This window comes from Nelumbo nucifera, chromosome 2 (assembly GCF_055504915.1).
Source record: "Nelumbo nucifera cultivar China Antique chromosome 2, China Antique-T2T, whole genome shotgun sequence".
Classification (NCBI taxonomy): domain Eukaryota; kingdom Viridiplantae; phylum Streptophyta; class Magnoliopsida; order Proteales; family Nelumbonaceae; genus Nelumbo; species Nelumbo nucifera.
Window position 1 is genome coordinate 59,204,780 of NC_142650.1, and position 14,202 is coordinate 59,218,981.

Sequence of the window (14,202 nt, forward strand, 5' to 3'; positions counted from 1 at the left end):
CCTTGTTTGCTTTTTCCAGATCGTTCTGGAGCTTGTTTCTTTCTATGCTTCTTGTTCATAGGGCTGGTGGTAGGGTAGTTGGACTCATCCACCATTCCATCCAAAAGGAAGATCAAAGTTGAGAAGCAGCAAGCCAGCAATCTTTTCTTTGTTGACGCTTGTTGTCCCTCTCAAATCCTAACTGATACCTCTCCAATTTTTTGGTTAAGTGCGGGGCATCTTGTATGGTGGACCCAAAACTACTACTCAGGCGTCAAGGTGGTTGGAGAAGTCAAAGAGTCCAGTTTGGCTTTTTCCATGATTCCTCGAGTGAGTCACATAGTTCTATTTACAGAGTCGCTGTCTCTTTCTTTCCATCTGTTAGTATGACAGAAACCCAGGGAGCTTTTCTGCGAATTTTCTTTCTCTTGCTTTCCTTTTGGCTCCACTCCACATGGAGGCTGGACAAGGTTTCTAGAATTAGAAGGGAAGGCAACATGGATGTACTAGGCCATTTGTCCATGCCGTTGCTTGGAACGGTTTTATGCCAAGGCCGTTCTTAGGGCCTATTTGGGAGGGCTGAAATTGATCTGCTTTTACTGAGCCATTTTGAATTTTCAAGAAGCTATTAAAAGAAACTTAACCTGAAACACAATCAACCAGCGGGTTGTTCTTGTTCAGCCACTTTTTGGACCTTGCGGGTTGTTTGACTATGATGCCAGAAAGGCCTGGCATGATACCGAAAAGACTTGTAACCAATCATAAAAGTGGTAAACAATAAGGTGGGTGGGTTTTCATCAAAATTCAAGCCTTTCCGCCAAGGTTCAAAATATTGATACGGGCGTATCGGGCGATATCAATATTCTTTTTTTAATTTTTTTTCAAAACCGATTCAGGGGGCCGGTTTAAGGCTCCTCCACCCCTTGAACCTGTCAGAACCCCAATAGACCCTCTGTAGGGGCGTATCGAGGAGTTCCTGGAACGATATGTATCGGCCAATACGGGCCGATATGTGTTGATATTTTGAACCTTTCTTTCCACTATCATGTCTTTCTGACATATATTTTTCCTTTGTTTATAAAGTTATAAGCTCCAGTGGAGCCCATTTTACAAAGTCATAATCCGCAATGTAAAAGCCCTCTGAAATTGGCACTTAATGGTCGGGGTACAAGTTGGGTTGGATTAGGTGCATTTGCAGTCAACCCTAATCCATCCTGAGGGTCAGTCTGGAAGGAGTACAAATACAAATTTGTAAAGTGTAAAACCTTGTATTTTGTATGTATTTGCATAGTATATATTTGTATTTGTACTATCAAACTGAGCTTGAGTTGTTGAACCCCAACTCTAACCATGAACATACAATTTCTTCAATTCTATTTGGTTTCTTTGAAAAGAAATGCTCGTACTCTTTTAACATTTTTAAACTTAAGATGGGCCCATCAAGGTTGATCATATATAGATTATGAGGATACACTTATCGGTCTTTTAGAGTATGATACTTAGGCCATGTTTGGGAGTGCTTATGTTAAAAATAAGTGCTTATTCGAATAAGCACTTATTTGCATTTGACACTTGGTTCATTTTGGGCGTTTGGTGGTCTTTTTCTTCAATAAGCACTTAAATAAGCAATTGTGATTCTTTTGTCCTTTATTTTTTTTTTTCAAATTTTCAAAACATCCAATCTAAACTGAATGAATAAAAGTACTTTGATAGAAGTGCTTTCATCCATAAAATTATTTTTGTAAAAGTGTTTTTGTAGAAGTGCTTTTATAAAAGTACTTTCATAAAAGTATTTTTATAAAAATGCTTTCGTAAAAGTATAAAACTATTTTCATGTAAAAGTACTTTTATAAAAGTGTTTATAGAAAAGTACTTTTGTTCATAAAATTACTTTTATAAAAGCGCCTTTGTAAAATTGCTTTTGTAAAAGGATATAATTGGTATTCTGGAAATTTACCATGGATAATTTTGGGAGTAAAAATTTGAATAAGTGCTTATTGTATGTGCACTTAAAAAAAGCTAGAAATTTGGGCTTAAAAAATAAGCCCTTATTTTTAAAATAAGCACTTATTTCGGGTTTATTTCCCAAACACCAATAAGTGCTTAATGGTGTGGTCCCCACCCAAATAAGCACTTATTTTTAAGCACTCTCAAACATGGCCTTAGGTTGATTTGAGAGGGCTTCTATCTTAACTGCTACAGAGGAGTTACCTAAGATGAGATAGGATTAGCTAAATATAGTAGCTGTTCAGCAGGCTGTGGAACCAACAATCCACACCAGTCATAAAATACATGGGGCCCACAATCATTCAATCTCTTAGTGTGGGGCCTATGTATTTTATCACTGGCACGGGGCATTATCATTGGTTCCACAGATTGCTACACAACTAAAGCATTTAGTTAATCTAAATTCACCTAAGAAAGCTTCACTAAATACAGGTTAATGACTTTCTAGGTTTCTTAGCTCATGTAACAGTAGAAGCTGCTGCGTGAGAGCCCTCCCAAATGGGTATTAGGCTTAGTTTGGGAAGAGCAAGGTTTAAAATTTCGATATGATACGCCTGATACGGGGTGTATCCTATCGTATCTTTGAAAAACAGATAAGGATACACATGGAAATGGGTGTCTTGTCTTTTGTCATGTGTATCGGACCATATCGGGGGCGTATTGGTAACATATCGACAACAAAAGATGCGACCAAAAATTGAAAAAAAAAGGTGGGAAGGCAAGTTTATTTTCCTTGAAATAAGCATTCTTTCACCCCCAAATGACTCTAAAACTCCAAACCGCATTCCTAGAGTGTTAGATTTGCAAAAATTTGCAAGAAATAAGTATGAATCGTTAATTTTTTTTTTCAAAATTTTATAATATCTTGTGATTTCTTTTTTTCTTGAATGTTAAATTTATGTTGATCTACATTTCTTACATTCAAAATCATAAATTTTTTGTGTTATCAATAGATTTATGGAAATTTTATGAAGATATTTGGGGAAAATATAAATTAACATAAAATTTGAAAATGTAATTTTTTCTCTGTCTATAAAGACTAGATATGTTTTAGATTTATGGATTTATCTATCATATCCATAGAGCAATTGGACTTTCTTCTTTAATTTTTTTTTTGATTTTTTTATATTTTTAGAATTAAAAAAAAATAATTAATTATATTCTATCATTTGATCACAATGATTGAATATATTATAATTCTATGGATGATCTATCATATCCACAAAGCAATTGATATTTCTTCTTTAATAACTATTTTTTGAATACATTATATAATGTTTATTTATTTATTTATAATTTTTGGAAATAAATAAAAAATAATTATTATATAAAAATAAATAATTATTAATTGTATTTTCACTTAGAAGTTGTGTCAATGAACCGTTTTGGGTTGGACCTTGTGCAAGTCAAAATCAATTTGGATGGATTGGGCAGACCTATAAGTAGACCTGTTCATGGGCCGGGCTCGGGCCGAGCTTTTACTCTTCATTAACAATTTTTTTTTAGGCCCGAGCCCAAGCTCGGCCCAACCAATGAGCCTACAACTTGGGCCCGAGCCCAACCCTCATAAAAAGCCCGAAGCCCGGTCCCGAGCCTGAAGCCCGACCTAACAAAATGATTATCCCTTGTTAGGTTGAGCTCGTGGTGATAGCAACGTTCAACAGCCCGACCCTCAACAGACGTTCAATGTATTACCCCTTCAAACAGGTCGCTTTCAGCTCATGGTGATAGCAATAGAGGTAGAATGCATAGAATTGGTTCTGTAGATATAATGGAGACATGGGCTAGTCAGTAGAAGGCAAAAAAACTCTACATAAAATTTAATGGTTTTTGGAAATAAATTGCAAACTTACCGTTGGAGAGAGAGACAGAGAGAGGAAGAAGCCCCAATCTGCGTAGAGTCTATATTGCAAACTTACCTCAATATCCTGCTCATGAAGTATGCGCATCCCTTCAATAATTTCATGCAGTACACTGAGAGGGATCCCATGATTCACTACCTAAAAGAAGCTCCATATCTCGGAAGCATGCCACACTTTTTTGACAATCTCCTCACGAAGTAAAGGGTCTTCATCGACACCTTTCATTTTTATGACTGGAACCCCAACGTCAACTGAGAAAGGTTAGTCGAGTTTAAGGAATAGGGATTTAGAGTTTTAAAACTAGTCGGGCCAGGCTTTTTTGACAAATCACGAGCCCAGCTCGAAAAATAATTGAACTGGGCTTTTAGGCCCGATGTCAAGCCCGCAGGCTAAAAATCATGTTCAAGCTTGGCCAGGGGCCGGACCGGGCGATCAAGCTACCCGACTCATGAACATGTCTACCTTTAAGTCATTGAATTGGACCAGTCTAATGTATTTACTGGATTGGATTGGATCTAATCCATCTGTAATGGATTTATATTGGATATGGTCAGATTGAATCAATATCCAGTCCATTGAAGATAGGAATATAAGTGCCAATGGATCAGATTGGATTGAAACCAATCTAAATTAAAACCAATTTGAACAAATTGGACTGGTCCAAAATGATCGAGTATTCATTGAATTGGACTAGACCTGACCCATCTATAACAGATTCATATTGGACGGGATTGGATTGGGCCAAATCCGGTCCAATTGACACCCCTACTTAAAAGGTGCCTAGTCAAAGGAAAATGGTTACCCTGTCCCACAACATACCAATTTGAGGAATAATAGAAGGAATATTTATTGTTATCTTTCCTATTTGGTCGAAGTTGTGGACTGAAGCATCCGTGTGGAGCTAGCTAGCAAAGAAACAAGAATTTAGAACAAGCACAGTCATGCTTTAATGCAGCACCCCCCTAGCCCTAAGGGCTAAGGCCGGAATAAGGTCAATGAACCCAGTATCCTAGACGACGCTGCATGAGTTTGTACCTTTTTATTGGGACATCTCACACTTCGGAGGTGATGCTTTTAACTGTTGGAGAGGACATTGGTCCTATTAAGGGGGATCCAGGCAATCCACCTAGGAATCAATTCCAATCAAATGCCTTTCAAATGTAAAGAGAATTCTCTTTTTCCCATAAAAACGTCTTTCCTGAGACGTTTATGTTCAAAAGAATTTTATTTCACAAAACCCAAAACCAACAGTACACAGATTGGATATAGACAATTAAGGGAGAAACATAATAGAGAGAGAGGAGAAAAGGGAGTCCATATATTAGACTCTAGTTTATAATTTACGTATTGCAGATGTGGCCAACATTAGAAACAAAACCACAAAGAACGAGCTTTTCAAGAGATCTTGTGTCTAAGATGAGAATCCTTATGAAGATAATGAAAATAGTAATAGAAAGGGGTATTTACTTCTGAGGTTTCAGAGCTAGTTGGAAAAAGAGAAGAGCTACATGACAATATGCTTTGGACTTTGTATTTGGAGACAGCCAAAAACCGAAGAAGATCTAGGGTACCCCTGTCCTTAAGATTGATACTATATTACTATTCTTGTTTTATTGTTAGGGTTATGCTGCTTCATGTCACATAGGGAGAGGGAGTTGTTGAACCATCAAGGGATTTAACTATAAAAATGTCTAGAAAACATTGAGAGTGGTTTTGCCACATGGCTATCTCTAGGACGGGTATTAACATTTGAAAATGGCTTTTGTTCTACATCCTTATATTTGACATTTTGGAGGGTTTAAAAACCAATATGTATCGTTAATATATATCATGTATTGCAATATTTTAAACCTTGTTAGTGAAAAAGGTGAAAAACGCAAAGGCCCCGTCTAGTGCATCTTTCTATGTGGGATGTCGGTTTTTTAGAAGCCCGGTAGCTCGCATTTGCATCTCTCTCCGTTTGGTTGGAAGAAGATCTTTTTGTTGAAAGACTGTATCCAAAAAAAATGCGAGAAGTTCAATTTGAGCTTATTTCAGAAAGTTATAATTGGAGTTTCTCGCCTTTTTGTTTTTCTTGAGTTTTGTCTTTGCGCAAATAGATGCATCTCCAATCAAATAATTTATAAACTGCCAAAATCTTTATATAAAAGCTCACAATGTCTTTTGACTATCAGATCTTCCAAAAAATCTTTTAAAAAGACTTACCAAATGACACAAAGTCTTAACCCCAAAAGGAGGAAAGCTAGCTAGTTATAACCGAAACATTTCAGAGTAAAAAATTTGAGCCCTAAGATTGTTTATTTAAAAACATGTTCCTAGCAATACAATTATACACCACCTTCTTTGTTGTTTGTTGAAGTAAATGGACAATGTTGAATCTTGATTAGCTAGTTTAGGAGTTGGAAAAAGGGTTAACAACATGAGGGCTGTCCATCCAACAGATGCTCTGAATTGGCCACTTCAATCAGGTTTCGAGTCACTGCATGGAGTACCCACTTCTTTCTGGTAACAGAGCTGCCCCGTGCACACCCTCTATTTTCCTGTCGCTTTGTACTAGAATTTGACCACCTGAGATTCTCTGATCAGAGCCTTCCTGCAAGGCTTGCCGCCTCGGTAGCTAGCACTCTAGCAGTCCGTTCTTTTGGTGTTTTCATTTGGACAGTGGGAAAAGGATGCAGACAAGCTTTAAAGAGAAATGTTTTTCATGGGACCCATCACTCAAAAGCAATGTTTTAGGTGGGACCCATCATATACCTTGTGCTGGTTCTGATTGGTCTAAGGACCATGTCATGTTTGGGAGTGTTTTATCTTTAATCACTTATTTGAATAAATACTTATTTTAGGTGGGGACCACATGTTACTTGCTGTTTGGGGGAAAAAAACTGAATAAATAGTAATTGTTCTCAAAAAAGTAAGCCTGTTTTGATGGATACAGAGTTTTTGGCTTATTTTTAAGCGCTTTTCAATCCGTATTTATCATGGTTTTTTAAAACCGACCCGGAGACCGGTTCCCAAATCAGTCAAGGGTCTGGTTATCGGGTCGAACGGTCGGCCTGTACTGACAAAAAAAATAAAAAAGATAAAAATATAAAATGGTCAAAACCATTCGAACGGTTAATCGCCCGAGTCAGCAGTTTGTTGATCAAAATCAACGGTTTTTTGAGAAATCTCAATTTTAGGGAAAAATGAAACCGATCACCTGACAGAATCCCAGTTTTTTCAGTTCAGTCCGGTTTTGAAAACCATGGTATTTATTGTATTTCTGACCTGTTTTTAACTCACTACATAATTTTCAAAAAACCTATACCACCCCATTTGAAATAAACGTTTTGTCAAATTTCACTAAACAAGATAAACACTTGAATCCGAATTTGCTCCTCATACACCCCATCTCACACCAATCTCACAACCCTTTCAGTTGTGCATTGAGAACATTTTCCATATTTAATTTTATCATTTATAACTTTATAGCAAGATGTTCCCAATACACAATACTGCAACGTATTGTGAGATTGGTGTGAGGTGCGTTCTTTAGGAAGCAAATCCAATTTGTAAATAGTAAGCACTTATTTATCCACTAAGAATGTTCTCAATACACAGCAGGAATGTGCTATGAAACGTTGTAGGGGCACAGATGTAAACTCCCATTAAGCACTCTTAAAAAGGGGAAATGAGCAAAGAAAAGGGAATTTGGATCTCTACCCACGAGAATTCACTATAATTATAATTTGGAAATATCTCCCTGAAGATATTCTCAATGTACAGCTATAATAAGGTGTGAATAGGAATCTTGTGGATAGGAGATCTGGATTCTTTCAATAAAAAGAGCCATCTGCCTTCTGGTGCCAAGGCCCAGATTGGTTTCCATGAGCCTATACGGCTATTACTGTTATGAGGTGAGCCTAGTTGTTAATGTATCAGAAGGATCTCCCGGCCCACCACGATCTCATGAATTGCTGGCCCAATAGCCTACCACGCGTCTTGATCATAGGTATGTTGGCTCATGTCATCATGAAAAGAAGAAGAAGAAGAAACCCGGCAAAACAGAATAATAAAGGCCCAGACTCCAGAGGAAGAGAGGAGAGACATGAATGATGATGATGGGCTCGATCATTGCAAAGCGTGCTCGTCTTCTTCATGAGTCACCCACCAGGCACCAGTTGATGCTGTCTGTATTGCAATTGGTCTCCAGTCAGAAACTCAGAAATCAGAATCCTCCCCGCATGAATCCTACCGAACACGCCCCATTTTGGGTCTGTGGAATATCATTATTTTAAGGAAAGCTTAGTTGTTTTTCCGGTGGTGGGTGGTTGTTGGTGTTGTTTTCCATATGTGTGGGTGGCAATTGGCATCCCCCACATTCACAGGCAGTCGTCACAGCATCACAGGACACAGCTCAGTGAGCCCCACATCACTCAAAACAACTCTATTACTCTTCGTTCGCCTTCCCGGGTCGCGTCGTGATCAGTGCGTCAGTTTTCTTTTCGAACAGAACAGAGGAGCGAAGGAATAACCCTTCTTTTTTTTTTTTTTTTTTTAAATTTCCGATTCCCGTGGTGTTGGCTGATGACTGCCATTGTTGGATGCTGTTGGTGCTGCCTTTTTACGAACACTTGGATCGCATAGCTGTAAAGGTCATCACCCCCCCTCTCCACTCCTGCGACTAGGACTATGTCACTTTGTTCGCTCTCTCCTCTGTTATCAATCTCGCGTCTTTTCTCTCTTCCGTTTTTTCGAGCTCTACTCCTTAGTCCTTGCTTCTTACTTCCATTTTGAATAAAGCTTCTTACTTCCGTTTTTCGATCTCTCTTCCGTTATCAATCTCACGTCTTCTCTCTCTCTCTCGATCATGGCTCGGATTGCGAAGGTTTGTGCATTCCATCGCGAGGGAAACGAATGGTACGTCTTTTTTTTTATCCTTTCGCTATCACATCCATCTATCTATGCTTGAAGCTCTGGGTTGTTTTATATCGATAAAGTCTTTCAAGTTTTTTTTTTTTTTTGAATTAAACATACTACTTTGAGTTCCATGGAGGATTCTGTTCTGGGATCTCTCTAGCTTGCTGACCTCCTAAGTTCTGGATGAATTGGATGATTAATTGGAGCTTCCAGCTCTATTTCTCTAATTAAGAGAGAAAAAAGGGAATTTATTAGTTACAAACCAAGGTCTTAAAATTTTTACCTTGTAGTTGAGTTATTGCAATGCAAAACTGCCTGGGCTTAATATAAAAAATTGTGTTCTTTCCCTGTTCACCGAAAAAAAAGTGGAGTAATATAGAGGATCTTAATCCAAGTATTTTGATTTTTTTTTTTTAAGTTTGAGAAGAGTATATGATTCATATGAATAATGTTTGGCTTTTGCTGTATGCCAGGTTTTGTAATGCTGGTCTACCAAGTGATATTACTGTTGAAGTAGATGGTATATGCTTCCATCTCCATAAGGTATGCTTTTGTTTTTTTATTTGTTGTATTCAAGGAAAGAAGATGTATTTTTTTGTTTATTGTTTGTTTTGGACTGACTTGTTGTAATTATAGAAAATGTTGGAATGCAATAAATGCTTAGTTTAAATTCCTAGAATTTTTTTTCATGAACGTTGCTTTGTACTTTCTAATAAGTTTGATGATCTAAAATGGCTTATTTCTTTATGTAAAAAGTTGACAGAAATATGAGAGAAAGGACTTTGTATGATCCAAATCTTGTTTGGGTGAAACTGGTTTTTATGACTTTTAACTTTGGTGGAATATCATAACCAGTGGTTGGTAAGGGATAGGGTAACAATAGAAATTATGAGATGGAATCCAGAGTACGATGATGGTGGAGATTTATGCAAGTGAAGTGGTTCTTGGTCTAGATTTATGCAACTTTATGATAGTATGTGGTTTGGCCATTTGAAATCCCTATGGCCATTTGTTTCAGATTGAAATCTGAACCACATTATGTTACCAGAGGGGGAGGAAAGGTGGTAATGGGAAGGAAAGTGTAAGCCCATATTATAGATAAATAAATAGATGGAGAGGACCAAAGAGTTTCAGAGAGATGACATCTTAAACTGTATGGTGTGTGGTTTGGCCATCTGAGATCCCTATGAGACAGGCAACCCAATTCCAATGGAAGATGCATGACATGGTACTTCCTTGGCATCTTCCTGTTAGGAAGCACTGTTACTCTTAGCATGGGTGTTACAGTGATTTAAAAGGCGCCTAGGTGCACAGGCGAGGCGCATTTTGGGGTATGCACCTCGCCCAGGTCCTAGGTGCACCTCTTTCAAAAGGCGCGCGCCTGGTGCGCCTAGGCGTGCGCCTGATGCGCCTTGCGCCTCAGCCCAGGCGTGCGCCTTTTTAAAATTTTGCGCTTTTTGCTTTTTTTGAGTCTAACGGCTGCCCCGGACCCCCGACCACGCCCCTTGAGGCAAGCTCGAACAATTGTTCATTCATTCATTGCAATAAAATATCTTCTTAAAAGGCAATGAAAGTTGTAAAATCATTATTTTTTATGTAAGAAATAAGAATTTCAGACCCTAACATAGACTTACTTGTTCAGGCTTGCTTCGAGGGGTGTGCTACAAAGGCGACTCATAGAATAGAAAATGCAATATGTTTTACATCACATTAACTACTTGAAGCAATGCAATTAAGGAAAAAAAGAGATTGTGGGTTTTACATGCTTGAAAATGCTTTATATGTTTGCTTTTATTTTTAAATTTTCATTTGAATACACTTTACATGTCATGTTTATGTATTTTAATTTTAGATAGTAGGTTTTTTAAATCATTTATTTTAAAATTTAAGTTTATATTTTTATTAACATTATGGTTAATATTTTTTGCATTTTTTAAAATTTTTTGGCATTTTTTTTGGAATTTTCTGATTTTTTCTTTATTTTTTTTTGTAATTTTGCGCCTTTCTTAAAAAGGCACACGCCTCACCTTGCCCCAATCAATTATAGTTTTAGTCCTGTGGCTGTAGTATATATTATTAGTTATTACAGTAACTGGTAGGAACTTGGTCCAATCAATTATAGTTTTATTCCTGTGGCTGTAGTATACCTCATTTTCCTGTGTGATATATTTAATCTCCATGCCTTCATTATTAGGCTATTAAAGGATACCTTGATACCCACTGTTAAGTGTTCATAATAATTGCGATTTCTTTTTGTATGAATATTAAAGGATAACTGACATTATCCTGATTAAGTACTTTCAACAGAAATACTGAGCAACAGAATATAATCTGTATCTTGTCTTGCTTTAGTTTAATATGAAGACTCTTTTTGTGGCCTAAAAATAAGCTGTATGTGCATGTTCAGTTTCCTCTTGTGTCAAAGTGTGGGAAGATTGCAAAACTATTAGAAGAATCTCAGAATAAGCATGAGCATACTTTCTACACCACTTTAAGTGAATTTCCTGGTGGACCTGACATGTTTTTGGCTGCTGCCAAATTCTGCTATGGGGCCAGGGTGGAATTGACACCAAGGAACATAGTGATGTTGTATTATGCAGCAGATTATCTTGAAATGACAGAGGAATATGGAGATGAAAACTTATTACCCAAGTGTGATAGTTTCTTCCACAAGAATGTCCTTCATAACTGGAAAGATTGTATTCTGGCTCTTCAAAGTTCTGATCCCGCTATTTTAGGAGCTGAAAAGCTACAAGTTTTGAGCAAATCCCTGAATTCTCTATCTATGATGGCTTGTACAGATCCAAGTCTGTTTGGATGGCCCATGATGATGTATGGTACCTTACAGAGCCCTGGTGGAAGCATCCTTTGGAATGGTATCAACACTGGGGCAAGAATCAGAAGCTCAGAGTCTGACTGGTGGTTTGAAGATGTCTCGTACTTCAGTGTGCCTTTGTTTGAGAAACTTATTGAAACAATGAAAGCAAGAGGCATGAGACCTGAAAATCTAGCTGGTGCAATTATATATTATGCAAGAAAGTATCTACCAGGTCTCAGCCGATGGCAAAGTGGACAAAGCGGGAAAAGTAGAACTGTTGCAAGTTTTAGCATGATTCCTGCCACCGTTGATCAGAGGGATCTACTGGAAAGCATTGAAAAATTGCTTCCTGACAAGAAGGGGAAATCGTTTTGCCGTTTCTTGTTGGGGCTTCTACGGGTTGCAATGATACTTGATGTTAGTCAATCATGCAAGGACTCCTTGGAGAGGAGAGTGGGCATGCAATTAGATCTAGCAACCCTAGATGGTCTTCTAATTCCCACTTATGCAGATTCTGATACTTTATACAACACTGATTGCGTAGAACGGATTATCCAGCATTTTTTGTCGTCAGATTCAAATATAACATGGTTTTCTCCATCATCTTTTGACCTAGAAACATCACCGTTATCAGGTCCACTAAGAAAGGTTTCAAAACTGGTAGACAGCTATATTGCAGAGGTTGCTGCTGACGTAAACTTGAAACCTGATAAAATACGGTCTCTTGTGGAGGCTCTTCCAGAATCTTCAAGGTCCTTGCATGATGGACTATATCGAGCATTGGATATCTATTTTAAGGTTTGAATCTACTCTTCGTTCTTAACTGAAGCAAGATTATCAACTGTTTTCTCCTTTATTAAAAAGGTTCTTATACTGTTTACTGTTTTTAAAAGGTGGTGAGGCATATACCTCAAGGTAAGGTGAGGCTATTGCCTCTCCTAAACAGCTTCACATATGTTTTGAGGCCCATGCCTCAAACAGTGGCATATACCTCACATTTTTTGCCTCAACGATTGGTTCTATTCATGTTGATTATTTTACCACTCTTCTCAATGCTGAATCACTAATAAGTTTTGACTCCTGATTAAAATAGTCTTGGTAACTTCATGTACAATATTCTTTATTATTAAAGTACTCTTAGCATCTCATTATATACATTAGCCAGCCTGTGCGTGTGAAACCAGGCTGGATTTTAAACAGTTGCTTTGTTAGGAGTACAAGGTCATGGACACTTCAGCCACTGTCTTATAGCTGTTTTGCAGGCACACCCTTGGCTTTCAGACAATCAGAAGGAGCAACTCTGCAGCATGATTGACTACCAGAAGCTCTCAATTGATGCATGTGCACACGCATCTCAAAATGAGCGCTTGCCACTTAGAGTCATTCTTCAAGTCCTGTTCTTTGAGCAGTTACAATTGAGAACTGCCCTTGCTGGTTGTCTCCATGTCTTGGACAATGAAAGTGCTCCTGCAGGCCCTGCTACTGAAGACATGGCAAGCCAGATTGTGCAAAGAAATGGATGGGTTACAGTTGTCCGTGAGAATCAAGTTTTGAGAGTTGACATGGAGAAGACGAGGGCCAAGGTTGGAGAGCTTGAGCAAGAATTTGGGAGAATAAAGCAAGAGATGCAAAGGGTGGCTAAATCGTGCAGCTCTCTCAGTTCCCCTCATTTGGTGGCAAAGGGAATTGGATGCAAGCGTCTAGAACGATCATCAGATGCACAAACAGAAATGATTGAAAGTGTGATTCCTAGCCCAGTGGCATCTGTTGAGCACTCACGACCTTCTGACAATTTAAGACACCGCAAAAGCTTCTCTTTATTCTGATTAAAGGAACACTAAAAGACCAAGTTGTATGTTGATTCTTTAGAGATTTTTATGGTGTGAATACTTAAAGGTGGGAAGATGTGAAGAAATTATTATTTACTGTGCAGCAGAAAGGCAAAACCGATGGAGTTGGGAACTGTTTTTTGGTGCTTGAGTAATTCTCTGTGCTGAAATGTTGATTTGGCCATCCTAGTGAATGTTCCTGCCTTCTTTGGTTGATCAGGAGAGCATGTAACCTATCCAGATAAAAATTATGGATCGAGTGTTTTGTTCATCAAATCTCCAAGCCCCAATATATATGATATGCATGGATCACATGTAGTAGGGTCAACTTTCCACTTGATGCAAGGATTCTTCTAAATCTTCTTAGAATGGAGCCTGCAAAGATGAGCTATGTTACTATATTAGAGAACACGCTCATTTCTGGACAGCATGATAAATTGTGAGGTTTTGCTGTCCATTGGTGAGCGTCAACTATATCCAGATGAATTATCACATTATGATGGGGCTTAGTGCAAAAATAACAGTAAAATTGTAATTGCTACAGGTATACAAGTGATTGATTTATAATACATTGGTATACAGCCTTATGAAACAAGATAATGCTTCAGAATTATTGGGGGTCAGGAAAAGATGTTAGACTCCCTTTATTTTAAAGTTTAAACTAGATTGCATGACCATTCTTCATAATTATTTCCTTTTCTGTGCTTTTTATTTATTTATTTTTTCTGATGCAAAAGGGGGGGGGGGGTTAAGGAATGTCGGAATGTGGTCTCCTCTCATCATCAACGATGATCCATCCGAATGTGGG

At 38.0% G+C, this 14,202-nt stretch overlaps 1 protein-coding gene across 2 annotated transcripts; it reads left to right on the forward strand.

Annotated features, from left to right (window-relative positions):
• Positions 1-7,893: 7,893 nt before the first annotated feature.
• Positions 7,894-14,081, forward strand: LOC104612524 (BTB/POZ domain-containing protein At3g44820). Of its 2 annotated transcripts, none has more exons than XM_010279964.2 (4): positions 7,894-8,747; positions 9,221-9,290; positions 11,155-12,363; positions 12,828-14,081. In XM_010279964.2, the coding sequence occupies exons 1-4, from the start codon at positions 8,698-8,700 to the stop codon at positions 13,389-13,391; spliced, it is 1,893 nt and encodes a 630-aa protein (XP_010278266.1). In that variant the 5' UTR covers positions 7,894-8,697; the 3' UTR covers positions 13,392-14,081. The 2 variants fall into 2 exon arrangements, with proteins under 2 accessions (XP_010278266.1, XP_088755622.1); XM_088899496.1 differs by having other exon boundaries at positions 8,608-8,747; positions 11,304-12,363.
• The last annotated feature ends 121 nt before the right edge of the window (positions 14,082-14,202 follow it).

What these genes read in the sequence shown, in the direction of transcription:
- LOC104612524 (XM_010279964.2), top strand. Translation starts at nt 8,698, where the DNA reads ATGGCTCGGATTGCGAAGGTTTGTGCATTCCATCGCGAGGGAAACGAA. An exon ending in CATCGCGAGGGAAACGAATG is followed by an intron (nt 8,748 to 9,220) that starts GTACGTCTTTTT and finishes GCTGTATGCCAG; the next exon opens with GTTTTGTAATGCTGGTCTAC. An exon ending in CATTGGATATCTATTTTAAG is followed by an intron (nt 12,364 to 12,827) that starts GTTTGAATCTAC and finishes GCTGTTTTGCAG; the next exon opens with GCACACCCTTGGCTTTCAGA.